This window comes from Gymnogyps californianus, chromosome 5 (assembly GCF_018139145.2).
Source record: "Gymnogyps californianus isolate 813 chromosome 5, ASM1813914v2, whole genome shotgun sequence".
In the NCBI taxonomy this organism is placed as follows: domain Eukaryota; kingdom Metazoa; phylum Chordata; class Aves; order Accipitriformes; family Cathartidae; genus Gymnogyps; species Gymnogyps californianus.
Window position 1 is genome coordinate 27200865 of NC_059475.1, and position 27008 is coordinate 27227872.

Consider the following 27008-nt stretch of genomic DNA (forward strand, 5'->3'; position numbering starts at 1 on the left):
AAAGACTCACTCAAACATTAATTACTGTGCAGAATGAATCACCGGCAGCAGTACCGTAGTAATTTTTCAAAGGAAGAGTTTGATCCCCCAGCTGAGGGACTGAGTGACAGTGCTCAGGCCCCACTGCCTTCAGTTCAGTGACCCAGTCTTGCTGCATCCCAGACACAACTGCAATGTATTCCGGAAAGCAAAAGAGGAGGGTACAGCCTGATGGGATTTCAAAACTGTCATCCGCACAACCATGACTGACATTGCAAGAGCAAAACTTGCTGTCAGAAGGACATTTGGAGCCCAAAGGGGAGTTTCTAAAAGACTGCAGATTTCCTGGCAACGTCCAAGAAGTCTGCAGCTGCCAACAGGGAGGGGAGTATAAATCCATGTATGCACCCAGGACACGGTGAGGGGTAAGGCCTATCAGCCACTATCTTCATGCTGTAAAACCAACCCACGTGTTCCTGCTTCATGCACCAGCCTCCAGCCTTCCCAAAACAGAATGGGCCAGATAGGAGAGGCCTCTTGTCTTCTCTGCTCCTAAGACAGAGCATTTTTTAGTTTTGTAGATGCAGTAACAGTTGCAGGCTGTGGAAAACTGACCTAACTACAAACAGCAGCACTCTGGTGCTAGGTAAAGAAACCTAAACTAGCATTTTCCCCACAGGCACACAAGTGAGAGGCTGTATGAGTAGGCCAGGGAGTTAGTTTTCACAGAAATACATGAGGATTGTTTTCAAATTACTAAAATCTTGTTGAGTTCTGTACTAATAACCATGTTATTAGAGGTTCACATCTTCCGATTTGCACCACCACTTCAACTAAAAATGTAGAAGGGTGATGCAAGCCGTAACTGCAAGAGGGAACACTCTCTTCTTGACATAATCTGCTGTGCTGCCTCCCACTGTCTGTCTCAACTCTGTCAGTTTTAGAAACCAGGACTGGCCAAGTGACAAAAGATGAAGCAATCCCTTCTCTCTAATGCAGCGTCTAGAATAGAGGAACCTGATGAGCAGACATACTCCAGTGAGGAAGCACATATAGATGAAAGGCTAAAGGAAATAATTTTCTGCCAGCCCTTGCCACCCATGTCTCAAATAAGACACTAAACACTTCTGAAATGTGTTGCCACCAGCTTTGCCCTACTCCATTTCTTCCCTCTCCTTTACTGAGACAACAGAACAACTCGAATACCAATAGTCTCAAGATCAGTGCTCTTGCAACAGAAAGTACTGTTAACAAGAGACTAGAGGTGGCAGCCCTGGCTCTTGTACCTCATGCTAAGTGCCAGAAATGTTCATCACTTCCTCCAGCAATTGTCTCATCTCATCCCATTCCCTCAGCTGAGTCCTCTTCCAAGCCCAGCTGAAGCACTTACGCAGTCTTCTGGAAGTCTTTGATCTGACCTGTCATCAACAGACTTTGTGTTGTAGCTTTGTGCTACAGAATATGCCTAATTTCTGTCCCACATTCATTGAGGACAAGTCAAGGAGATAGCATTGGGCAGCACAGCACATAAAGAAACCAAATGAGCCAGATGCAGTTACTGTGACACTTCTGCTCAACAGGTCTGTCCTCTCCTGGCATTCCTTGTTTGGTGCTTTCTGTGAGAAGTTTAAGGATCAGGAACCAGATCAGATGCAAGCACATCTCTGAAGAAACTGTACTGTGGAGTGCAGGAATAGTCAGAGGAATAGCACAACGAGCCCTTTACCTCCAAATACTGGATGTTCAGAGGAATCGGTAGCTTTTTAGGAAGTTTGTGCAAGTCTCTGGGATCTTTCAAAACAGGATTTACTGGTCAGAGTCCTGGTCCTGTAAATTACAAAATCCTACAGCCTTCTACCAAGGGAAAAATATATAGTTATGTTTCAGTTCTGTAATGAATCACAAGCATGCACTCTGCAGCATGTCAGCAGAGAAGACCTTACATTTGTATACATATGTCAACATGACTGTGCTCATGCATCACACAGCTGTGTGTCAACAGGACTGTGCCTTTGTGCATAGGCCTAACAGGCTGTTGGTGAACAAATACATCTGATAGGAAGGGCTATCTTTCAGAGGTACCTAAAGCAGGGATATAACTTGGCATTTTGGCTTCTAAATGTGTTCTGACATGCAATACGAGTGCCAGCGTCCAATCTGAATCTACCTCTGAAAGCTGTGCTCGCAACAATGCATAAGGGTCTTCACTGAAATCTAAATGCACAACTTGGACAGTGGTGATGCCACCTTGGGTATCAAAAGCTGGCTGCAAATTTAAATGGCCAAGAAAAAAACTTGTTGGACTGAGATTTCACAGGATCCTACAGCACCAGCACAGAACTAAGCCCCTTAGGAGACAGCACCCCAATCCTTTCATAAGGAGTAACCAGTATTATGTGACCTAATGCTCTTCCTATACTGTCTCTGGTGTAGCAGCCAGAGTATTTTCACAAACCTTCCCAAGGAACTTGGTACTACCTGGTAGTCTCAGAGAAAGAAAAGTTATTCCCAGCTCATGTTGGCTCATTCCTCTTCCTTCCCTCTGCATCATCACATTTCTCAAGAAATGCTGGAGCAGCTAGTAGGTCTGTAAGCAGGGCAAAAGTACACATATAACAGGTTTCAATTAGGAAAAAGTTGAAACAGACACTTGTACCTTTCAGAGCAGAAAAATCCTATGCAAATCTGTCACTTTGAAAATGAAGTAATACTACACGTGAAAACTGTTAAAACTCATGAGGAAAAATAACCAACTTCAGATTGTCAATGGGAGGGACAAACCATGAAAATGCAAGGTGTGCAAAGCAGTGCAACAGGGTAGTATAAAGAATGATTTTGAATAGTATGTTTACAAGGAATGGAAAGAACAGTTCTGTAACTCTCAGGGAATGGAGACTAGCTCTGTGCTCCCACTGTAAATCCCTCTCCACAGAGAACTCCAGGGACACAGTTTGAAATTGCATTATCCATTTTGATCTCTCAGAAGCATAAAGACAACCACAAACTGGAAGGAGTTTGCAAGCCACCATCAGTCCCAAGCTGATGAAAAAAAGCTACAGCCTCCTGATTGCTTTCATTTGCTGTCGAGCTAAGCTTCAGTTGCCCATGAGCAGCTGCCCAAGCATGCAGCACTGGCCTGTGAGCCTTGCAAGTTGTTGCCACCTCTGCCAACTACACAGAAGAGTCCTACCAGTCACTCCTGGCTGTGCAGCCTGCTCCTCAGGGATGGGAAGCCGTATTCTGGTCTCTTGCCCCCAAGCTAAGGGTCTTATTCCCACCTCTGCCTCTCCAGCTCTGAGTTTTAGAGCCCTCCTCTTACTTTGGCTTTTACTCCTGCTGCTGACCAACTCCTTTATTACCCATGACTTTGCTGACTTCTGGCATGGCCTTCGCCCATGCATTTGACTCTTCTTTTGAACTGGTGCATCCCTGAGCTTGATTGGGTTCTCACGGCAGCACCCAGCTCTCATTGTGAAGACTTGCTTTGGCTTTAGTCTGGTCTCAACATGCAGCATGCCGTCTCCTACCCAGGTCAGGTATGGATGCCATGGCAGAGTTCAGAGAACAGCAGCAAAAGTGACTAACAACTGAACAGATTAAAATAAACAAACATGTGTCACTTGGTTGAAAGAGTATTGGGAAGAGAAGCAGGAAGATGTAATGATGGCATACAGCAGGATGAAAGGCCTTATTCTGAAAGATGGTACGCCTAAAAGGAACAGAAGGAAACCGAGGAAGGGAAAGTCAGGCTCTTACAGAAAAACACCTTAAAGGTGAGTTCTGGGAGACTGGAGGGCAGTCTCCATAATTTTCCTTCCAAAATTAGACCTTGTATTACAACCAAAATGCAAAGAGGTCTGCAGACATTTCTGAGTCTGAACCAAATACAACTTAGATGCTCTTGACTCACAGAAAATGCTATTATAAACAATGGCAGGAACAGAAGTTCCAAGCCACCCTACCTCAGGTAAGAAGGAATATAGGACTAAAACGAAAAAGAAGTCTCTCTCTATTGAACAAATTGGTTAGCGAAGTGCATAAGGCACAACTGAACTACCAAACAGAATGCAATAATTCAGGGCATAATCAGCCCAAAGTACTTTTGCTTTGCTCCACATAAAAAAAACCCCAACCAAACTCACTCCTTGTCTATGATCTTTAGAGCACAGGATTTGTTTCTTTCCTACACAGCCTGTGGCTTCCCCTGTTTTGGGAACAGGGCTTCCCAAATTGTACATCAGATGAAGACAGAATGCGCTGACTCCAGTCCCACCCAAGAACCTACAGGCTCTGCAAAGGAACTCCTCACCCCAACAGCAATTGTTTTGCAAGAAGTCAGCTCTCCTGTTCACATGCCTCATCCAGGAGGAGATGCTCCCTCCCCTCTCACCTGCTTCTCATTATTCCTTGCCTGTCAAAGTTTTGGTTGAGGTTTTGGTTTTGCCCTTGTCTTCACCTCTTGGTTTCTGCCTGATCAAAGAGTGCCATGTCAACACAAGAACCAAGAGGAAAAGAGAGTATACGTGTGACTGCTTTCAGGGCGGGTAAGATCCTGAAATGGGCTGTGCCTTTGTTTCCTCCCTCCATCTCTCCCGACTGCCAGATGCCCTTGGTCCTGCAACTGAAAGGAGGAGAAAGGAGATGAGGTTACTGGAGTTCATTCACACTGCGCACAGGGCTGCTCTCGCCTCTCTTCCTGTTTGCATGGAAGTATCAGTCCCTCTGACAAAGGGAGAGGGAGAGAAAGAGGCATAGAGGGGGAGAGAGAGGAGATGATGGTAAGAGAGGATAGACTTTTCCCTGGTTAATGAACTGGAAATGAATAACCAGTGATATCAGGAGTGATGTGGCCACCTTGCTGCCATGAAATTCCTTTAAAGGCCATTGATGCAAATTCCCTTGAACTCTGGCAAACAGCACAAGCCAGGTCTGGGTAACAAAGCTCCAGTCCCTTCTACCCCTTCTAGGCTTTCTACTGTCACCTCAGCTTTCAAGCTTCTGGCTAACCTAGGGTATAACCACCTCAAGAATGGCAAAAACTAGGGCATGCACTGGGTTACAGCAAGGAAGGTGTTACAGTAGCAGCATCCCTCCACCTCCCCCTCCCCTCCAAGCAGTCTTGTAAAATGACAAGTCATCCTTTCTCAGCTCTGTCTGGCCAGATGAGCTGTGAAGCCAGTGTCTCAACACAGGGAGCAGACAGAGCACAGCCACTTTGGAGCGACACCAACTTCTGCAGCACCCACAGGGATGAACACAAGCAGAACTTGCCATTCGTAGCTGAACTGCAATAGTCCCCCATGTCTGGCTGCGAATCCAGCTCATTGACAGCTCTACACCGCTATCAGCACTGACCTTCAGATGGCAGGAAGCACAACTGAGGCTTTGACAGGGGCTTGCAACAGGAAAAATCCCATCTGTGCTCCTCCCAGGAGGATGAAACACACAAAGCAGGGCAACTGCCCCCTCCTGCTAGCAGAGGAGCAAAGGGCAGCTCTCTGTCACTCCTTGGGAAGAAGGGGAAGGGAGGGGATCCAGTCTGGAGCCTTGTCTACAGAATATGTTTGTCAGCATCAGCTATAATAGCAAACTCTCCCTATGGAAACTTGCTTTAAAACGGCAACAGCATTCTTTTGCCAGTACCAATCACAATTTCCCCAAGCAAATTAAGCTATCCTACCAGTAAGCCTTTTTTTCCCTTGCACATCTAAACGTATCTATGCAAAGGTGGTTTTGGTTTGCATGTTTGTTTTTCCTCCTAGGGCCCCAGTATTGGCTAATGGTGTAATTCTTTCACTCTTCTAACCACACCACCAGACACACACACACACAAAAAGAATAAAATCAAAGATGAAAAGTGTTCAAGCAACCTAGAAAACTTCCTACTACAAAATAATCTGCTAACTAGCAAGACCCTGCTTTGGAAAATTAAAGTTGACATGTTTGCAGCTCATTATTCCTGCAGCTGACCAGCTCTTACACATCCTACGTGCAGTGACAGCTCATCATGTCCTACTTGAAGGCTGAAAATGAGATCTGACCCCAGCACCTTAGTTTCCTTATAAATGCCACTGCATGGCAGCATGGAAAACATGCCCACAGACTCTTTCTTTCTGGATTCCTTCTCTAGCTTTACTCAGCCATCAATACCTTGTTCTACACAATTATACACAGCTATCCAAAACATAACAGCCAGCCATTCTTTGAAGCAACAGTTTTAAGACCCAGAGCTTCCTTAGTCTTCCCAGAGAACAGGGTTTTAAAAAGACAGGAAATACAGAGTGTCATCAAGATCAGAGGTAATGGCAATAACTGGCTAGGTTCAAAATGCTGTTTTTTTAAAATGGGGCTTGCACAGAAGTAAAAAAAAAGTTAGAGAAGCCTCTCTCTTTAATCATTGTGGACTTCCACAGGGGCGCCACATTACAGAACAAAAGAAAACTCTACCTTGCATCCTACATTCCTCCTTTATGACCCTCAGTCCCCCACATGTTACAGCCCTGCTTCAGGGAACACAAGTCTGACTCATGGCAGATTTGAGGTGTCATCCCAACTCCATCTCCAAACTGAAGCAAGAGATCAGAACAAAAAAAACAACAAAAAAAAAAAAAAGGAAAAAAGGAAAAAAGAAAAGAAGCAAGAATGAATACCCAAAATAACATCCTGATAGTGGAGATGCCAGGGAAAAGGGTTAAACCTAGTCCATAAACAATAAGAGAACCAACTAGATTATGCCTAGAAAAGAGCACTGCAGACCTTTTTTCTGCATGTAGAAAATGATAATGATAAATAATCACACAACATACTGTTTACCTGATTGTTTCCTTAAAAATAATTTCATCTCCACTAAACTACGCAGTAAGGGAGTAACATTTCACGACCCATGCCTATTCTAGTCAAGTGCTTTTATCAGCTGGCATCACAAAAGGGAAATCTGCTCAGCTCCCCAGGTTGTCTCAGCCCATCTCTTCAACATCAGTATCCCAAACTGCTGTTGACTCCTCTGAGAAGGAACACAGCCCAATCCACTGTCAGCACTGAACTACTACTAAAACAGATAAAAGCAGTAAAAAGCAGCAAAAAGCAGCTGCAATATTTTACCAGGAAGACACGACGACAAAGGACACGTAAAGCTGTAGGATGTATCATAGCAAAGCCAGAAAGAGAACTTAAAAGCCCTCAACTCCTAGCCCTTGTCCAGACCACCTTCTCTTTCAAACTGGTCTTGTACATCGTCTAGCAGCTATGAGGTAAAAGAACATGAAGAATAAGAGGCAAAAAGAGGAAAGAACAGAATAAAGGAGAGGGCTGTTTATGGTATAATTGTTTGTTCATTTTTCTGATTTCCTCCTTTCCTCCCACCCTGAGAGTACCTTCATCAACATGCTGCATACCACCATAACTGAAACAGGATTGTTTCTGGGAAACAGCCTTTTTATAATGTATCTATATAGCACTTAGTATCCAAGCACCATCCCACCTAAAAGCATCAATCAAAACAAATACTACCGCTCACAGGCAAAACAGAAATACAGTACTGGATTGCAAAATAGGCAGGAAACTCATTAAGATTCCCTTAAGGGCAGTAGGGGAAAAGTACTGATTCCCATTCATAGAAATATCATCCCTAGATGTAGCACAGAGGTCAGGAAGAAATGACAGTACTACAGAAATACCCATATTAAGAACACATCGAAGGGATACTGGAACCGTTTTAAATTGCTTCAGAGTAAGCTTGACTGTTAGTCTGTTCCCCACTCATCCATTACTGGGGATATATTTTGGCAGGTTCTGCTAACACTGCTCTTAGAAGAATGGGAGAAGAGAGGCAGGGGTTCCCACCCTGCAGCAGATGGACGTACCCAAACCTAGATCAGCCAGAAGACTGCAGTAGAGCAAAAAAAGAGATCAGAAGAGCTGCCAAGAAACACAGTGAAGACTGGCACAGGGGTGTAGGCCAGAATAAAGGACTATTAAGAGCTCTGTGGCAAAGTAAACTTGCCCTGCTTTTGACTCTACTATTCTGGATCCTGGCCTGTATGGTCTATTTCTGCTTTGGGGGTCATTGCAACTAAACACTTAGAAGGTACAATAACAGCAAAATAAGGAGGGATTTTTTTTGTTTTTTATAAATCCACAGGGTGGAAGCTAAGAGGGAAGCCTTAAAGGTCTGAAAATGAGAGAAAGAGGAGCTGTGTGACAGGAAGGGAGCATGTGAGAGGGTGTGTGACAGGCTGTGTAGCAGAATGCGTATGTAGATCTCATTCCGTCCGAGGCTCTTAGCCAAATGTGGAGCTGAACTTTCTGCAGACTTTGTCCTGCCAAGTCATGTTCCCTTCTCACACTGCCTGACATCACCACAAACACTCAGCTGGAAAACAGTCCAGAGCCGGACAGAGTCCACCGCTCAAACACCAGCCAGTGAAATGGCTGCACTCACGGCACACCTACCAAATGAGAAACCAGAGCCACCAACTCTCCTCACAGGTTGTCTCCAAGCATCCAGGAGGCCCAACCCTCATCCATCCAGAAAGAGCCCTAACAAGGCACAAAGAGATCAGAGGTGCTAACAGACAAATGCTTGTCTATTGCCCAAATAACGCAGTCCAGAACAGACTGCAAGTCTGCACAAAGGCTCCAATAGAAAAAAGGCAAAAGAACGTAACCACCAGATTGTCAGGGTTTGTCACAAGCAACGTGCTGCAAGGAGCCCACTCTGTTCCCAACTCCAGTGCAACCCTGCCACAAGGAGAAGGAAGCCATCACACACAACCCACGGACAAACCAGGAGCCAGTGGTTCTGCAAAGACTGATGCTCCGGCATGGTCTGCATGAAGCAAGCAAGCAAACATTATATTGTCAGAGAGCCCATATCACCTGACTTCTCAGAAATAACTGCAAATCCAAGATCAGTGCTGGAAAACGCGAGCGCGTGTACAAGTGTGTGGGAGCGGGCAATAGGGCTAAGCCAACAGGTGGCTGGATTTCTTATTTTGATCCTTGTATCAAGGGAGAAGGGTGGGGATGGCCCGCCGATTCTGGGACACTGCTAAAGGCACCACCCAGAGCAAGTATCAGGGAGTAGCAGTTGGAGATGATACTGAAACAAGGGAGGACAAAGTCTGCAGTTTCTTCTTGTTTTTTCTTCAGCCTTCACCCCCAGCACACTGCTTAAAAGCAGCATGATAGAAAATGCCCTCCAAGTGCAGGTGATAGGGAGAAAATTCATGTTTTCTTCAGGCAAAGGTTTCTGCTTTCTCCACTCCCGTTCTATTTCCAGGAAAACAAACAGCAACTTGGGAGCTTTCTGGAGACCAAGGGAAAATTTTTCTTCAGTCCCATATAGGCCAGAAAGTTAAGTCCCCTCTTCTCAGACACGCCTAGATAACAGAAGCTACATTATACGATCTATGCTTATCAGTATTTTGCATTCTCAAACACTCCTCACAACAGAAGTTCCCTCTTCCTCTGCTAAGGAAGGGAGTCTGACACCTTCCTCAAAGGTCCAGCAGTGCAACCTTGCCTGTCTGCATGCTATATGGACCTTAAATCGTATCTCTAGGGCTTCCTGCCCAGACCTGCAGATGCCTGAGAATCTGTCCCCCTCACCAGTTGTAAACACAGAAGCCATCTTTTGAACTTCTTCCTGGCCCTTTCACAGAGACCAGAATATTATTTGTCTCCTACAGACAACAGCCAAGGGTGGGAAGCAGTCAGTTAGAAGACCAGAATCACAAAGTTGGTTTTTGAAGGCAAGATGACAGCTTCTCCTTCCACTCTCAGAGCGCACAGCTGGGTGAGCTGCCCTGCCTCAGTGGCAGTACTTAGGCAAGCCAAAGCACGCTGGTGAGGAGGGCTGGCCACAGGACTCTGTGGGTGCATGTGTGCATGCATGTCAAGGCAAGCACCAGCAGAGCAAGTCTCAAAGGCTGTTCCAGTGCAACTTCATGTGCCCGCAAACATTCGCGCGTGGGTTCCTGCTGGTAGGTGCTCAAGAAGCCACTACATGTGCATATCTGACAGCCTGACTGTGTAAAATCCTCCAGGAAAACTCACTGGCATGGCATGTGGAGTCCTTTGGAGGCTGGCACATTTCTGCATGTATGTTCCTGGCAACCGAGACACACTATGGAGCTGTTGCAGAAGCCTACCTTTTTGTCTTCCTTTCATAAGGGCCCTAGATAGACTATTTCAATTCCAAACATTTCCCTTTAAATGGATTTTACACACATTTTCCAAGATTCCACTCATTCAATTTATTTTTCTAAGTTAATGACAATTTATGATAAAGCCTAAAATAATCATTTAAACAAACACACACACACCCTATCCAAGCAGCACATGGTTGCTGGAGAATGTTTAAAGAGTATAATTCCTAAACTCGAGAAAGTCACTAAGTCCGCAGAATCAGAATCCACGGAAGTACCAAACAAATCTTTCTTAAAAAGGCAGAAAGATTAGTTTCTTCACTTATTAAATTAGTTCAGTTCACTCAAAGTTGGGGGAGGCAGCATAAAATGGGGGGGAGGTGTTTCTGTCTTCCAATCTCTGAATAAAAACAAGACAAGGGAGGACGAGTTATGCTCATTCTAAGATCTGGAAGGACACAATGACCAAAAACAACCAGTTCATTTTGCTAAGTACAGATAACACTACTCTGTTAAAATAAGTCAGTTTTAACAGCACACACTCCAGCAAGCATATTTTCTTTTATGTATCCAATGCATGATTTGTGTGATTATAGTGTAATTATAAAAAAACTTGCATATTTAATTTGAAAATGCAGTTTTGTACAAGTCATGAGGAAAGAAATTATTCACCTAGTAAATACAAATGACCATTTTGTAATGTAAACGTTTACTGTGATAAAATAGCATAAATGGGTGTATGTAGATACACTGTATCTACCTGTTTAGCAAGAAGTAGTAATAATGAGCCTAACCAATTAGAATAAACCTTCCTTTTAAGAAAGTATCAAATGCAAAACAAAGCTTAAATTAATTATTTAAATCACCAACTTTAATCATGATTTAAATCAGCAAGTGGGAAGCCTTGATTTAAACCTATTAACCTTGTTTGTTTCATAGCTGTGGTAAGACCAGCGAGCCAAGACTGCCCCTCTCTCTGGAGGGAGAGAGGATACAACTTCCATGCCCAGTTTGTTTCAAGAAATTTTGCAAGTATAGTTGCCAATATATTTTTAAAACCTTAAAACAAACTAGAAAGCCTTACATGCCAGGAGACACCTACTCTCTTGTCAGTTGTCTGCTTTAGCAATCAGTCTGATACTCACCTAACATCTTTTATTTACATCTCAGAGAGGTTTCTATGCGTACACAATACAACCTGACTCTGCAGTATGGCTTTTAAATTGCTTCAATCCTCACATCCCACGAGATAGTTCTCCTACTTAATCCTACAGACACTAGGTTTGGTCTGTTCAAAACACGATTTAGATTTCTCATTCTCTAACATTGTTCTCTTCATCATCAACTTCCCACTAAATAAACATTTATCTTTTCCCCTCCCTTAAACATACTGGAAGGTCTGCAGTGCTCTGCTCTCCTCTGTGCACTACCCTAATTAGCCTTTGCCCTCCATAAATAAGATACTTAAAAGCTTGACAGTGTATACGTCAAAGCGATTTATGAAATTACACCAAAATTGAATATATCACCTTAACATTTTATTTTTGACACTCAATAAAGCAAGTAATTTTGCTTTACAGGAAATCTGGTTTTGAGATCTCCAGATCTAAAAGTGCAAGCTACACTGGCTCCAGGGGTGTCTCCTTTCTAGTGAGGACACAAGAAAGGAATTTGTCTATGCTCCAAAAATGGAAAAAAAGGTGTTTTGTCCTGAGCAGGAAGCCACAGAACAAAAACGACACAGGAGTGCTAAAGTAACACATCGTACCACTTCTAATAGAGAAATTTTTAAGATCTGCCAGAACATGGACAGCCTCATCTAATTTAACAATATTGTACACATCTCTCAAACCCATATTGACTACAATACAGCTTCTAGCTGCAGTAACCGCAACAAAATTGCTAAGTCAAATGTTGTACTTGTGTATTAGCAGAAGTATGATCTAATGACCAAGTTCAACCTGTCTGCAGCCTAAATGCAGACCTGTTCCTGTCAGCAGAAAGCATTTCCCTGAATTCCCTCCTAAGATGAGGTTCCTTCCCACCGAGACAGTTTCCACAGCCAAGAGAATGTGATTCTGCCTTCCTAAATTATTAGGCTGTGAGGAAAACAAGGTAACATACGCTACTGCAGACCAGCAGAACATTTTCCCCCAATGAAACAAGATATCTTTGTATAGAATCATAGAACAGTTTGGGTTGGAACGGACCTTAAAGATAATCTAGTTCCAACCTCCCTGCCATGGGCAGGGATACCTATGACAGGTTTCACCTCAGTTCTGAAACACTGATTTTTCTCCAAGATTGTCAGGTCTGCAAATCTTATTTCTTGGGGGAGGGGAGGGAAGGGAGAGAGAGTGACATACAATCTGATACGCTTTCCTATTCAACATGCAAAGACCCACACATCTGCAACAATGAGACTTTCACAGCAGCCGCTTCCAGAGCAGAAAGCAGGATCACCCTTCAATGCATTCAAGACAAAGCACATTATATTCTATACTCTTCCTTGGGCAGATGGGAACACAACTTCTGAAAAGCAGCAACAGTTCAAGACCTTAAATTCAAAACTTAAAATTTTTAAAAATGTCAATCTTTACAGCTATACAATCACAGACCAGGTCTAATTACAAGAGACAGGACTTTTGAGGCCTGAGACTATCACCACTGGATCAAACATTTAACAGCAGCAAAAAATTCATCCTTCTGTTTACCACAGAACAAGTGTGCCGAGTTGTGAGGACTAATCCTAGAGAAAGCATCTTTCTTGGAAAAAACCCTCACAGCAATCAAACGCACTTTAACACACTGGAAACACGGCAGCAAACTCATGCTCTGTACTTGTATGGCTGCACGCCTGTTCTTCTGCACATGCTCTGCCTGCCTCCTCGCTGCACAGCCAGCTGGTAAAGGAAACATGCTGACAAGGCGCAGAGAGCTGTGGCAGCAGTAACTGGAAACAACTGACGACGGTAACCCAAGGCACACAGCCAGGACACACTAATTCTGTGATAAAGTTTCCCATTTCTTATTTTTTTAGATTAGGCAATTTATATATACAGTCCCTGCTACGGTACTTCTCCTTGCATCCCTTCACAATACAAGTAGCTGCAGGTTTACTCTGGCAGCTACAGAACTCTCAAGCAGCTCCGCAACAACTCACGTTCTGTCCTACCTGAGCCTCGTTTGGGTTTATTCCCCCTGCCTTTTATTTTGGGGGGGTGGGAGGGAGGAGGTTGTTAATTATTTTCACCCCTGCTTTTCTCCTGCAAAAGCTGGCCTTCTGTATGAAGAAGGGTGCATGGGTGTATGCATGTACGAGAAAGAAGCATCACTGAACTCAGTGCTAGATTTCAAGAAGGGGTTACAACAGGAAGCCACAGTCAGTCTGTCCTCGCAAATCCTGCAGCAGCAGTAATCTTCTGGCGAACGTGCCACAGGTGTGATAGCGGAGAAGCGTGGCAAGGCCAAACTCCACCTGGTCCTGGCACAATGCGTACCGTGTCCAATGCCCTCTTTCCACAGCCCAAAGGAAAGAAGGGCTGAGCTCAGCAACACTTTGCTGAAATTTTCAAACCGCATTTGCTTCCCTAACTAAAAGGTAAGACAATTTTCTTCTGTTTCTACCTCAGCAGGGGCATTGTATCTCGATTAAGACTCACTCACTCCCCAAACCAAGCCCACCACTCACTAAAGGAAGTAAAAAACAGCTTCTCCTTTTTCTTCTGTCTGTCCTCAGGTATAGCCTTCTCCCTGACACCTGGGGAACAGCAGATACTCCACGTACCTTGGAACAAGCAGCAGAGCTGAGAGGACTCTTCCCTACAGACAAACATAACCTGCAGTCATAGCCAGAAACCAGCTGACACACAGGGATCCGAACGGTTAGTCATAAACGTGACTCAGTGTTGGAGACTCCCTCAAAAAAGCCTTGCAGTGAAGGGCCCAGCTGTGCCTTTAGGAAAAAGAAAAGGGGGAGAGGAAGTTTCAGGAGATTAAGTATTTCTCTTTCACCAGTGATCCAAGGTTTGCCTCTGTCCCATAATGAAATACCTGTCTTAGATCTGCGGACCTTAGCACAACGAGCATCAGTGAAATGGCACAATTTGGAGTCATCACCAATGTAACCAAAGTTACCTTTTAACAGCACCATGCAAACTGACAGCTGTGAAGACAAGTTTGTGTCCCAGAAAGCTCGTGATCTGGGGCGACAGGATGCAACAGGTGAATGAGACAGAGAAATGCAGAGCTGAGTGGAGAAGACAAGGGAAGAAGAAAGCTAACAAGTTACCACAAAGCAAGTAAACATCGGAGATGCTGTCACGTGCAGCATGGAGGAGACAGGGGACAGAGGTCCAGGCTCTTTGGATGCATGGTAACAGCCATGAGTAACTGATACCCCCTCCCTAAACCCCTGCTATAGCTTGCTAGGTCCATCCACCCGCTGTTTCTGCCCGTTCTCCGACCTCTTTAGCAGAGGGACCCTCTCCAACGGCGCGACTGCGCAACCACTGCCAGCCCGAGACGGCAGGCCCTGCCGCCGCCTGCAACACAAACACCACACGGCCGCCAGCGCTCGGCTCCTTACTCACGCCAGGAAAGCGACCCCCTCCCGCCACGGCGCAGGGGAGCCCGGCCGCCGGGTCTCGCGGAGCCGCCACGAGAAACGCGCCGCTCGGGGCCGCCGGCCGCCCGGCCCGCACCCCCGCCAGGCCCCGGGCGGCTCGGCGCGACGGGCCGGGCCGCTGCCGCCGCCGCCGCCCCCCTTCCTTCCAGCACCTTCCAGTGCCGCCCGGCCCGGCCGGCAGCACGACGCGGGCAGGCGGGCGGCGCTGGGCCGCCGGCACGGGGCCGCCGACACCGGCTCCCAGGAAGCGCTGCCGCGGCTCGGGCCGGCGCAGGCCGCGGGGCTGCAAAGCCGCGGGGCGGGAGAGCGCGTCCCCGTCCCCCGCCGTGAGTCACGGACACGCGGGGCGGCCGGGCCGGCCCCGCGGGCGGCGAGGAGGAGGAGGAGGAGGAGGAGGAGGAGGCGGCGGCGGCGCCCGCCCCGCCGCCCCCACAGCCAGAGCCAAGGAGAAAAGTTACCGGCGCGGCCCACGGCTCCTCGGCGATGGGCTGCGGCGGCGGCCGCCGCCCCCCGTGGCGCAGGTGCCCGAGCCGCCGGCGGGAGGGGCGGCCCGGCCCGGCCCGGCGCTGATCCCGGCGGGGCGCCGCGGCGGAGCTGCGGTGATGTCACGCGCGGCGCGGCCCCGAGTCACGTGCAGGCGCCGCCCGCCCCGTCCCCCGCCGGCCGGCGCGGCCGCCCCCGGCCCCGCCCCCTGCGAGTCCGGTAGGAGGCGAAGGCCGCCAGCCGCCCTCCGGAGCCCGCGCACGGTTAAACCCTGCCCGTTAATTACGGGTCACTGGAACTGCGGCCGCGGACGGAGTCAGACCCTTGTCCCACGCTCCTCCGTGCCCGCTGGCGCTCACAGCTCCGCCTCACCCCGGAGCCGCCGCCGGCCCCCCGCCCTCGTCTCACCTCGGAGGAGAGGAGCAAAGCCAGCAGAAGAACAACAAAAAAGCGGGTGCCCACCGGAACAGCACACGGTCTCCGTCTGCAAATAACCTTTTCCTTCCAGCCCCCACCACGAACCCCAGTGGTGCGGCATCAGCAAAAAAATAACACAACGTCATGCCTTCCTAGAGATACGAAATAGCACTGGTTTAAATTCACTAAGCGTTCAAGAACGAGCAAATTAAACACATTATTCCATCCAGCTGAACTTTGTGCATTACACCAAGCCTGCCTTGACATAACCCCTCTGTTTCATAAATAATTCAGCACTCTAAGATGTTACACACGTGACTTCCTAATGCTGCAAACTACATAAAGTTTTAAGCAAATAAACACATACAAATGAGCTGATTTTTGAGCCGTTGGGCTTCACGTCTCCAAGATTTCTTTGCAAACGAGAGCCACATTTCCTTCTTTTCTTAAAAAAGCGAAAGCTGAGAACCCCATGTAATCACCTGCCTCTATGCACTAGCAGGTGGAGACGAGCACTAAGCATCACAAAATTCATTTAACCGCCTATGACTTCTCCCTCTACTTAAATGGCACCTACTAGATCCGCGGCCAACGATTCCGCGGATGCACACCCGGTAGCAGAAGCCGGCTTTCCTCACACACTCGCCCAATTCCACCGCGCTCCGTAAGGCACGACCAAACCTGGGCACAACCCGCCGACGGCAGCCTCCCTGCCAGCAGGGTCAGCGGCAGCAGCAGGTTTCTGTTCTCGCACAGGCACCCTTCGGCTGACTCAAGGGATGAGACGATTAACGACCCGCGAAGCCAGGGCAGCCGAGCCGTGCGTGCCAGCGCATTCTCCCTCTTGCTGTCCGTTAGGACTTTACCCAAGAGATCACGGATGACGCCAGATTAGCGTGAATGCCGCGCGACTTCTTCTGTTTTGACAAGAGGCCGCCGGACGACTGCGTGCCCGAGACAAGAGATTTAAGGTGACGCTTTATTCGCGAGCAGCCGCAACGCGCCGCACGCCGCCAGGCAACCAAGCCCTCACGCTCCCGCCCGCTGCTGCCCACCGCCGAGCACCTACGTGGCTGAAGCCCACGGGGACGCCTCCGCAGAGCTGCCGAGCGCAGGCCAGCCAGCGGAGGACGCCGCCGTTACCCCGGTGGGCCCGACCCGGCCGTGCGCGGCTCCTCCACGGGCGCAGGCGCCCCCGCAGCAGGCGGGCGGGCTGAGCAGGCCGCCCCGCCGCTGGGCCCCGCCTCCGCCCGTCAGGAGGCGGGAGCAGCCCCGGGGGCCCGCCTGAGGCCCGGCCCCCTCCCCACGACGGCTCGGCCTCGCCCGGCCCCGCGGCCGCCCCACGCCACCCGGCGCTTCCGAGGCCCGTCCGTGCCCGCGGGGGGGAGCGCATCCCGTGAAGCCCCCGGTGCCGCCCCGAGGGCTGCCGCCGCCCCGCCCCGCCCCGCCCCCGCCAGGCCGCGCACGCGCACTGCGCGCGGGGGCTGTGAGGCGGGAACGCGGGCCCGGGGGGCGGGGCGTCCCCAGCCCCCGCCGGGAGTGGCGGCCGCCCGGGCCCGGCCGCGGCGCTTCCGTTGTGCGCAGGAAAACTGTGTCCGTGCGGGCCCGCGGCCGGCGGCGGCTCGGTTCCGCGCGGCGGCGGCGGTGGCGGCGGTGGGGGGAAGTGCCATGGCGGCCGAGCCGGCGGGGTGCGGCTGGGGAGGCGCCGTCCTGCTCCTCCTGGCGCTCTGCCTGCAGCCGCCGCCCGCCCGGCCCCGCAGCCTCCGCTTCGTAACGCTGGTGAGGGAGAAGGGGGGCGGTGGGAGGGGGCCGGGCCGGGCCGAGACGCGGGGCCGGGCCGGTGTGACGGGTTGCCTCCCGCAGGTGTACCGGCACGGAGACCGCTCGCCCATCAAGGCCTACCCGCGGGACCCCTTCCAGGAGGGCGCCTGGCCCCAGGGCTTCGGGCAGCTCACGCAGGTGCGTGCGCGGCCGCGGCGGGCGGCGGGCGGGGGCCGGCCAGGGCCGGCGCCGTCGGTAACGCCCGGTGCCGTTGCAGGTGGGGATGCGGCAGCAGTGGGAGCTGGGCCAGGCCCTGCGGCGGCGCTACCACGGCTTCCTCAGCGACGCGTACCGGCGGCAGGAGGTTAGTGCCGCCGGCCGCCGCGCCGGTACCGGGGCTCGGGGGGTGGGGAGGGGGAACGGCGCTCTCTGCCGCCCGGGGGCCCGGGCCGCCCTCCCGGGCGGCAGCTGAGGGCGGGGGCTGCGGGAAGCGCCGCGCTCGCCGCGAGTGGCTTCCTTCGGAGGGGAAACGGCGCCGGCGCCGGGCCTCGTCTCAGAGCATTTTTGTTTCTAGCCCGTTTCCACGGCAGGCTAAGAGGGGCCGGGGCAGGCTTTGTCCTGAGCCTGGCCGCGGGCGGGCACGGATCGGGCAGCGGATCGGCGCTGCCCTCGCTGCGGGCGCTAAGGCGCTCCGGCCACAGGCCGCGCAGCGACAGCACCGCTGTGAGACTGTTAAAAGCCCCCTGCTCTGAGGTCAAGGGAACAAATCAGGAATGCTGTGTTGTAGCAGGTACTTGTTTCTTACTCGAGATTGTGAGGTTTGGGTTTTGGGGGTTTTTTTTTGTCACGCCAGCTGACACGAATGCAGCCCGTGTTTGCCCTGCCCTCCCCAGTGCACGTCAGTCACAATCTCATGGGAGTCTGTACACACAAACAGCAGTTACTAACGGGAAGTGACACTCTCATTTGTTTCCACCTGTGAAATATCAACGGCTCCAGTCCCCCAAAGCTATTAATTTTCCTCTCTCTCTCTCTCTCCAGGATGTTGCCACACTTTATAATAGTTCTTGAGAAACTGGTAGGTTTCTTTTATAAAAAGTTATGGAGCCCTTGTGGAACCATGTGCTAAGCGCAGGGGAAAATTTGAAAGATCAAAAAAAGTAAGGAAATATAAAATCCCCTCAAATACCCCTGCTGGTTGATCAAAGAGGTGTGAGTCAACTGGAACATGAGCAAGTGTCATGATGAGAGGCATGCTGTCACGCGGTTCGGATGGACAGCGGGCAGTCAGGACCCCTTGTCCCACTACTGGCTCTGTGTTGGTTCAGTTTTTTTATCTGAGCTCACTTTGGGTGATTGACCAGACGGGGCAAACTGCGAAGCCCCATATGATTTTCTGTCTTTGTTTCACCACTTTTTGGGCTCCCCAGTGAATACCCAGCTTGACATAGTTCAGATTACAGCCCTTCTTTGACATTTGCTTCATCAACAAAACTTCCAGCATCAGCTCAAACACAGATCTTTTAATCTTCCTCGGTAGTTCCTTTCCAAACATACTTCACTCTTACAGAGCTTTTGCCAGCTGAAACTGTTTTCCTTCTCTTGCTTGAGAAGGAAAAACAAACCAAGGCATATGCAAACAAATGCTGTTCTGCTAACCAAGCCCAAACCCCTGCTCTAGTTGAGCAACCTCCCTTATAAGAAGTGTTGCCTCTGGGTGACACCATATGACCGTCTGTCACCTGACTCAGCGACAAGCTGGAGCCCTGGCAAAAGGTGCTGAAGAAAGCATGTATGCTCACAGCTTAATTGCTTTTTATGACACTTCTAGAATTAGATCCTTATCTTCTAAAATATTTCCTTTCTATTTCTTCAGAGCCCACTGAGGATGAAAGCAATCCTGTCTAATGAGTACAGGGTCAGTTGTTTTCAAGCCACAGTTAAGAGGTAAAAGTGGGTAGAAATTGTCAGAGAAAAGACAACTTTTTTTTTCCCCCCCTTGTGACTGTTGTTTTGAGATACACTTCACGTGGGAGATGCTATACAGAGTGAGCATATGTATTTTTTCTTACGTGTCTCTCTCCTCATTTAACATTAAAAAAAAAATCCCAATCTTGACATTGTATTTCATTCTTCTGGCTTTTTATTCTTGTTGTTTCAGATTCAACATGCTGTTTTCTAGGGCATTCTTTCATGATTTCCTATGTGTTCCTCTTGTTTTATCACTGGTTTCTCTCCAATCTCCCCCTAAGTGTTTTCAGTACACAGATACCAGAATACCAAAGTTTTGCCATTTTGACCTTCTGAACTTTTCTGTATTCTTCTTGTTTCTCTTTTTTCTGGCTCAGATCTCTCTCTCTCAGCTCTGGAATGATAAGTCTTGGCCCATTAATCCCAAGAGCCCACAACGATCAAATAAAATCCCAGCTGCCCCTTTTCTTCCTCTCCTGATAGTCAGATCACTCTTGTCTCCGTTTCTCAGAGGGAAAAACTGAGGCTTGGAGAAGCCAGTTTTTTTCATGAGCGCAGCTGGTCATTCCTAGAACTGCGAATGGAATGCAGGAGTTTGCCCCAGTCCTGCTCTGTAAATGTAGTGCATTTCCTATCTGTGCCCATCGTTATCTGCATCTCTGTCTTGCTCTTCTCTGACTCTTCCTCATATTCAGACTCCTTTCTCTCTGTAACCTCCGCACAGTGCATCTGGCTATCCCACTGATCCGGAGCAGACCACTCCAGCATTACACACCAAATTGTCTTTGTGTCCGTCCTTACAGTTTTGTCCAGGCTGGTATCAGCAGGCTCGGTCACTTCAACTCCTGTTATCTTGTTGTCCATGAGCAGCTGCAGGGCACTTGGCAATGTTCCTCAGCGAGTGCATCGTCTTGCGTCGGAGTATCACCGCTTACAGTAGCATTACTAATGGTGCGCTGTCCCTGTCCTGGCAGATCTTCATCCGCAGCACAGACTGGGACCGGACGCTGATGAGTGCGGAGGCCAATCTGGCAGGCCTGTATCCCCCAGAGGGACAACAGATGTTCAACCCTAACATCTCCTGGCAGCCTATCCCTGTTCACACAGTGCCTGAGTCCGAGGAAAGGGTAAGTTAGTCTCAAGGATATGTACTGACTACTCAAATAGCGTGTTATGCTGACTTGTCCAAAAGTCTTTGCTTCAGTCTCGGTTCAGATTGTCTTGAACTTCTCCTGGGACCTACCTTGCAAAGGTTCTTCTGTTCTCAGAACAAGACGAGAATTCAGGGGCTGCGTTCGCTCAACATGTTAGCTGCAACACCTCAGCAGACCACACACGATCCGGAGTATGTTAGAAGGCAGTACTTGAGGCTGTTTATAGATGCGTCCCGCTAGTCAGGGTTTCATTACAGTTGCGCATGTCGACTGCAAATTCTGTTCTTCAGTGTTCTCGGTGACCTAGCTGCTCTTGTTGTCTCTGCCCAGCTACTGAAGTTTCCTTTGACCCCCTGTCCACGGTATGAACAGCTACAGAATGAAACACGGCACTCAGCAGAATACATAAATAAGACCAAAGAGAATTGGGTAAGTGATTGTTTGCATGAGATAAGGTGGTCTTAGGCTTGTAGTTAAAGTATTATCACATGTATATAATCAGAGCTCTGGGAAAAGGGTAGGAACACCTGTGCATGTAATACAGTATGAGATTAGAAAATTGAAGGCCTTTCTCTTTTCTCATACCTACAGCAATTCCTGCAGATGGTGGCAAACGAGACTGGGATCCGGGATGTCTCTCTCGAGTGTGTTTGGAGTGTGTATGACACACTGTTCTGTGAAGTAAGTTTGGCCATCATCTTACAGCCATGGGGATTTGGTCTTTAGGACTTACTGGATTTGGTAGAAAATTATTTTGCAAAATCCCATAAAACAACTTTTCACCATTGCCACCCTACAGTTAGAAGTAACGTTCTAATTTCAGAATAATAACAGTCCCTGCTTACTAGAGGCATGTGCCAAGAATTACCTACTTTTGCACCCTATAACCTCCCACTTTGTAGCTTAGATATATAACGTGCCAGAGCCAGAAAAAGTCCCACCTGCGTAATAAATACCTTTTTTGAAAGTCACTAGAAAATGACTGCAATCTGAAATCTTTAGATCTCTGTGGACAAGTCTGAGTTAAGTAAGGCAGAAATGAGATCTCTGGAAACTGAAGAAGCGTTAACTTTATGATTTAAGTTGGGAGCTTAAATTAGGACTATTCCTGGTTCTGCCTCTACCTCTCTGTTACTTTAGATCAATCACTTTTCTTTCTGTGCTTCTGTTAATGCCATCTCTAAAAGAAAATAATGCTCTTCTAGGTTAAGTGGGGTTCACCCACATCTGGTTTTTGACCTATAATAAGGTCCTTTGCCAGAGAAAGACTCTGGAGACAGATGTTACCCTTTTACTGTCTGGGGTGGGGCACCAAACTCTATATTCGCGTGGAGTTTTGTTGAAAGCACATCTCATGATGGCTTAAACAAAATCAAAAATCGGGTTCGCGGTGCTGTGATAATGCTAAAGTCAAGGTCACCTATCCAGGAGACTTACAGTTGTTGCACACAAGTTTATTTGTGTGTAACTATACAGCATGATGAAGTAAATTATAGAGATCTTTCAGGTCAAACTAGCTAAGTGGGGAAGAAGCAGTAAACCCAAGCGTTTTGACACTGTGTCATGCTAATTCTATGGAGGTGCAAGACTACTTAGCTTGCTGGCAGTGGTATACAGTGGTACGTACTATTTTGGGGATGTAAAAGATAAACATGCGTGGCATTGCACTTTGCTATGTAAAGTAGCAGCTTGAGTTGCTGCAAGCTGAGAATATTCCAGTCCAGAGCTGCACTGCACTATGTAAATTTGCCCTTTGTATCACAGGCCTGATCTCCTGTCTCGTAACAATCACAGTGAAGCAACTTCTGTTGGTAACAAAAAATCCTTTGGTCAGAGAGATCAAGAATTTCAAACCGTCATTTTCAAGACTCACTTAATGAGCTTGCAGATTGGGCCCGAAAGGCCAGCTGACAACCACTATAATCCCCAAGAACTTGGAGAATAGCTCACTGTCCCAAAATAAAACCAGAACGTTTTGAGGAAGGGGAGTTTTACTCTCAAAACTATACCCTCAGGCTGATCAGTCTCTTCAGCTGCTTTGGGCTTCCTCCTTTTTTCTAACCCATACAGTGCCCTGAAGAGGAGGATTGTTTTTCTCACCTGAGCCAGTAGATTCATTCTACCATCTGGATGGAGTAAATAAAAACGTCCAAGAAATAGCTGAACTTACCAGCTATTTTCTTTGTAAATTAATGAAAAACTAACTAAATATCTAAGTTGCTGATGGGAATTTCTCCAAACCGCTCAGACAGAATGGGCCCTTAAGAATATTCAACCTCATCTTCTGGCAGTTTAGTGGGATGTGGCATAGAAAATTGCTCCGAGTAATGCCAGGGAACCGCAACTGCTGTTTGTCTGCCAGCATAACTAATCCTTTCTTGTAATGGGTTGGCTGCAAAGCAAATTCTTCTCTTGGTTCCCAGTTCTGTGTATTCTGGGTTTGAGTACTGGGCTTTGTCAGTGGTGCGTTCCAGTCTTACGTCTGCAGAGCGCTTGCTAACTTTCTCCATTATCCCTCAGTGGCCCTCAGAGCCTCCAGGGAAATTGTGCTGCAGGTACACCAGGAACCTTGAGTTTGTGCTCTCTTGCCTTTTTTTTTTTTTTTTTTTTGACTGCATGCCATCTGCAGGGCAGAATCAGCCACATGTAAAGTAAATGCCTGAAGATTATTGTATCGGTGTGACGACACAACCCTGCACTCCAGTTGTGCTTTCACAGAAATGTAGCTCCTAGATTTTAATCTTTATGCTTCTCATTATTTTCTGAAACAACATTAAAACCCACATACATTCTTTGTATGCAGCACAGCAATGTGGGGACAGAAGCATAAATAGGAAAGGGGCATATTTGAAATAATATAGGAAATCAGTAGCAGTATGGGCAGGACTCCAGACACCCTGACTCCCATTCTCTGATTAATCTGACCCGTGCTACCTGCAGATGAGTATTCTGTTTCTCTTTCTAGCAAGCACACAAAATGGATTTGCCTGTATGGGTGACACCAGATGTCATGACTCGGTTGAAGCAACTGAAAGACTTTGGTTTTGAATTTCTGTTTGGGATCCACAATCGGGTAGAAAAAGCTCGTCTGCAAGGCGGTGAGTGCACCGGGGAGGGAGTTTCATGCTGCTCTGTCTAGTTTTTGCCTCTTACCAGCTGTTCCCTTTCCTCAGGGGTCCTGCTGGATCACATAAGGAAAAGCCTAACCAAAGCAGCAAATGTTTCTGCCCACCAGAACCTGAAACTACTTGCCTATTCAGCAGTAAGTCAAGTCAGAGCTTGAGGGCTAGCTTTTATCCATCTCCTCCTCCTCACAGGGGATTGGGGCTTGGTGATAGTTTTAACCTTTTCTGGCTTCTCTACAGCCCATGCAGCGATCAGGACATGCATCTTTTCCTCTGGCTGGGTGGGATGTGCAGTATCTGGCATCATTCCTCTGGGGCCCCTGAGGAAAATTCCCAACCTGCACTTTGCTTCTGTTAGCTCAGGCTTGTGGATGAGACTGGCAGACTTTGGGGAGCCACTGCTGTATTTATTTGGTAGATGGGTTGATGCTACTCAGATGTGATGTTTCAGCAGTGTAGATGGAGAGTCATCCCCCCTTTCCAGCAGCCTACTGACTGGGAAGTCAAGCGTCTCTCCCAAATTGCTCCCTAGAGATTAATTCTTAAAGAACAATGCATGATATATATGGCCGTGTTTCACTTCCTCCCCTTCTCTGACACCGTCACAGATCACCGTTCTAGCAGTACAGTTCCTCTCCCTTCTTCCAGATGGAAGTTACAAAGGTGACGTCCCCTCAGCGCTGCCCTGTGCGTTACTGGTACAGTCTGAGCTGCCCTGCCACATCCATAAGGGTGACTGATTTGGTTTTTTTCCCTCTTTCTCAGCATGACACCACACTTGTGGCACTGCAGATGGCTCTAGATGTCTACAACAAGATTCAAGCACCATACGCCTCATGTCATTTATTTGAGCTGTACCAAGAGGATGATGGGTGAGGGCTGCAGTAAAGATGTCTGCTGTGATTTCACCTCAAGGGTTAGATACCTAGGCCAGGCTCCACCCTAGGGGGATGCAATCTTGCTCCTAGTGGCAGACTCTTAGGAAGAAAACTACCACCAGAATAAAGGAAAGGGTGTGCACACTGAGTTTCTGGGAAGGGATGACTTCAGCTGGAGAAAAAAACCAAACATCTAGCTGTGTTTTGTTTTCAGTAACTTCTCTGTGGAGATGTTTTTCCGGAACGAGAGTGGGAAGGAACCTTTCCCACTGACAATCCCTGGCTGTCAGCATAAATGCTCACTGCAAAGATTCTTGGAACTCACAGATCCTGTTGTTCCCCAGGACTGGGAGCAAGAATGCCAGGTTGCAAGCAGCATGCATGACACAGGTGAGCCCAGGTTGGACCAGAGCGTGGCAGAAGGGGAAAGCTTGGACGATACCATGTTGACCACTTGTTTTTTCCCTTGCAGAACTGTTTGTGGGTCTGGCTGTGTGTGGATCCATTCTCCTTCTCCTTATAATCCTCCTCTTGACTGTACTCTTTCGCATACAGTCTCAGCCCCCCGGCTACCGGCATGTTTCCAATGAGGGAGAAGAGCAGGCCTGACAGTGGCTTCAACTCCTTCCCAGGCAGTAGGAGGGAGCAGTGTTGCCCCTAAGGATGATCGGGCACCTTCAGTTACTGAGCATTCTTCTGCTTTGGCCATTGCTTGCCAGAATGAAGCTGGACTTGATTTTTGGATGCTTTCCAAAGGTGACGTCCCAGAGAGAGAGGACCGAGCTACTGTAATGGAAATGACACCTTAATTCTGAAGCCAGTACACTGTGTGGTGCCCCCAGTCCTCATATAGCTTGCCTAGTCTGGGATTCCCAACATGGCCAGTTGGAGCTGGTCAAGTTTTCCTCCTTTCAAGTGATTGTAAATGTTACCACTCACCATGACTGTGGCAGAGGAGCTTGGGCCTCCAGCAGCTGCCACATCCAGTGCAGTCAGGAGTTGCATCTCTCTTCAGGGTCAACCTGCTTTGAGTGCTTTTCTCTCAAGCCGTTGGGCTGATGATGGTGGGAAGGCTGAGGGTGCAGCTCACCAACAATGCACCGAGACTCATCTGCCCATGCAGAGGGAACTGCTGCAGATGGTGGCAGACAGTGAAAAGTGTTTCTTGAGGTTGCTGCCAAGTAGTTGCTGCTGGCAGCTGGTCTTTTTTTCCCTCCTCACATTGTAGTTCAAGAGAGAACTGACCTGGAGTCAGGACAAGATTGAAAACCTGGCAGTATCTAGGATTCAGCTCAGAGTAGGTTACATATGATCCAAAGCTCTAAGAGCTTCATCAGAGAGATGAATTCCTGTGACCATAGCAAACCCGCACCCAATTTCTTGTGCAATGTTGGCTCTAGAAAGGAGAGTCCCAGTAGATAAGAAACTTGGCTCCTGTCTAAAGATTGAGCCTTTGAATTTGACTTCCCCACCTCTGAACTTCAAGTACCTGTGACAGGGAGTATCCAGTACTGCAGGCAGTCCAGATTTCAGCTGCGAGCCCAAGGAATATGCTCTACTAGCACAATGTTTTTATGCTGTAATTAAAGAGATGTAGCAGAGTTGTTTACCTAAGACTAGATTAAATGCCAAGTTCTGTAGCTTTTCTTCCTATCTTCCCTACTGGATGGACAACAAAAAACAAAAAAAAAAAAACCATTAAGGATCAGAGTTTGCAGGTGACTGTGGATCCCTTTATTTGCCGTGCTTGGGCATTTTGTCCAAAGTGCGATTCTTTCTCCAGGCTGGCCTCTCTGTGCGCACTGCAGCTGCTGCAGGGAACCTCACACCAAGTGCTCACCACCTGCCTTGTAGCTTTTGGCAGAAAATGAGACTGCACCAGAAGCACAGGCTCTTCACATGGTGATGCTGCACATTCACTTCCCACTTTTACTTCCCTTTCTGGTGCAGTTCCCTTTCCCTCTTGGCGGCAGAAGCCAGTTCTTAGGTTACAGACATTTCCTTTTCTTCCCCCATGGAGTACCGTGGGGACTTCTCCCTACGCCATAATCGGCATCTGCCAGCATGGGAACTCTAAATCAGCAGAAGCAGCCTGCTGTTCTCAGCATCTTCCTCACCTTTTTGTCCTCTGAAGATATAATCTAGGTCTCCTGCACAGCAAGCCAGTCATAAAGAAACAGGTACTGCCTGTGAGAACAGGCACAAGAAAGAGGTAATAGAAAGTGCATTTAAGAGGACCAGACCTGTTATTTTTAAAGGCAGCAAATTTTGCACACACAGAGGAAAGGTTTCTATGATGATTTAGACATTTTGACTGTGAATGACTTTCTGTAATTGTTCCAATACATTTCCTTTTCATTATTAAAATGAAATTCACACTGAACTCTACTCCTCTTCTTCTCTAAGACTTCACAGGGCCAGCACCAGTGTGCTCAGTGGTGAACAGGCAGAACTTACTGCAGTAT

At 48.2% G+C, this 27008-nt stretch overlaps 2 protein-coding genes across 3 annotated transcripts in view; one reads left to right on the forward strand and one right to left on the reverse strand.

Moving 5' to 3' along the window:
* NR1H3 (nuclear receptor subfamily 1 group H member 3) overlaps nucleotides 1–15254 on the reverse strand; it is a 29496-nt gene extending 14242 nt beyond the window's left edge. Inside the window, 1 exon segment of the mRNA XM_050896965.1 lies at nucleotides 15213–15254. The gene's annotated coding sequence lies outside the window, so the exon portion shown is untranslated.
* A 2307-nt stretch (nucleotides 15255–17561) lies between these two features.
* On the forward strand, nucleotides 17562–26959 carry ACP2 (acid phosphatase 2, lysosomal). 2 transcript variants are annotated; one of them, XM_050898084.1, is made up of 9 exons: nucleotides 17562–17613; nucleotides 20361–20513; nucleotides 20871–20969; nucleotides 21132–21221; nucleotides 23506–23638; nucleotides 23714–23802; nucleotides 24431–24537; nucleotides 24758–24933; nucleotides 25016–26959. In XM_050898084.1, exons 2-9 carry the CDS (start codon nucleotides 20397–20399, stop codon nucleotides 25150–25152), a joined length of 948 nt encoding a protein of 315 aa, XP_050754041.1. In that variant the 5' UTR covers nucleotides 17562–17613; nucleotides 20361–20396; the 3' UTR covers nucleotides 25153–26959. The 2 variants fall into 2 exon arrangements, with proteins under 2 accessions (XP_050754041.1, XP_050754040.1); XM_050898083.1 differs by lacking the exon at nucleotides 17562–17613 and having other exon boundaries at nucleotides 20273–20513.
* The last annotated feature ends 49 nt before the right edge of the window (nucleotides 26960–27008 follow it).

Coding starts and splice junctions, on each gene's coding strand:
- ACP2 (XM_050898083.1), top strand. CDS start 20,274: ATGTTCCTCAGCGAGTGCATCGTCTTGCGTCGGAGTATCACCGCTTAC. Junction 23,803..24,430: donor AACTACTTGCCTATTCAGCA/GTAAGTCAAGTC, acceptor CCTCTTTCTCAG/CATGACACCACACTTGTGGC. Junction 24,538..24,757: donor CTGTACCAAGAGGATGATGG/GTGAGGGCTGCA, acceptor TTTTGTTTTCAG/TAACTTCTCTGTGGAGATGT.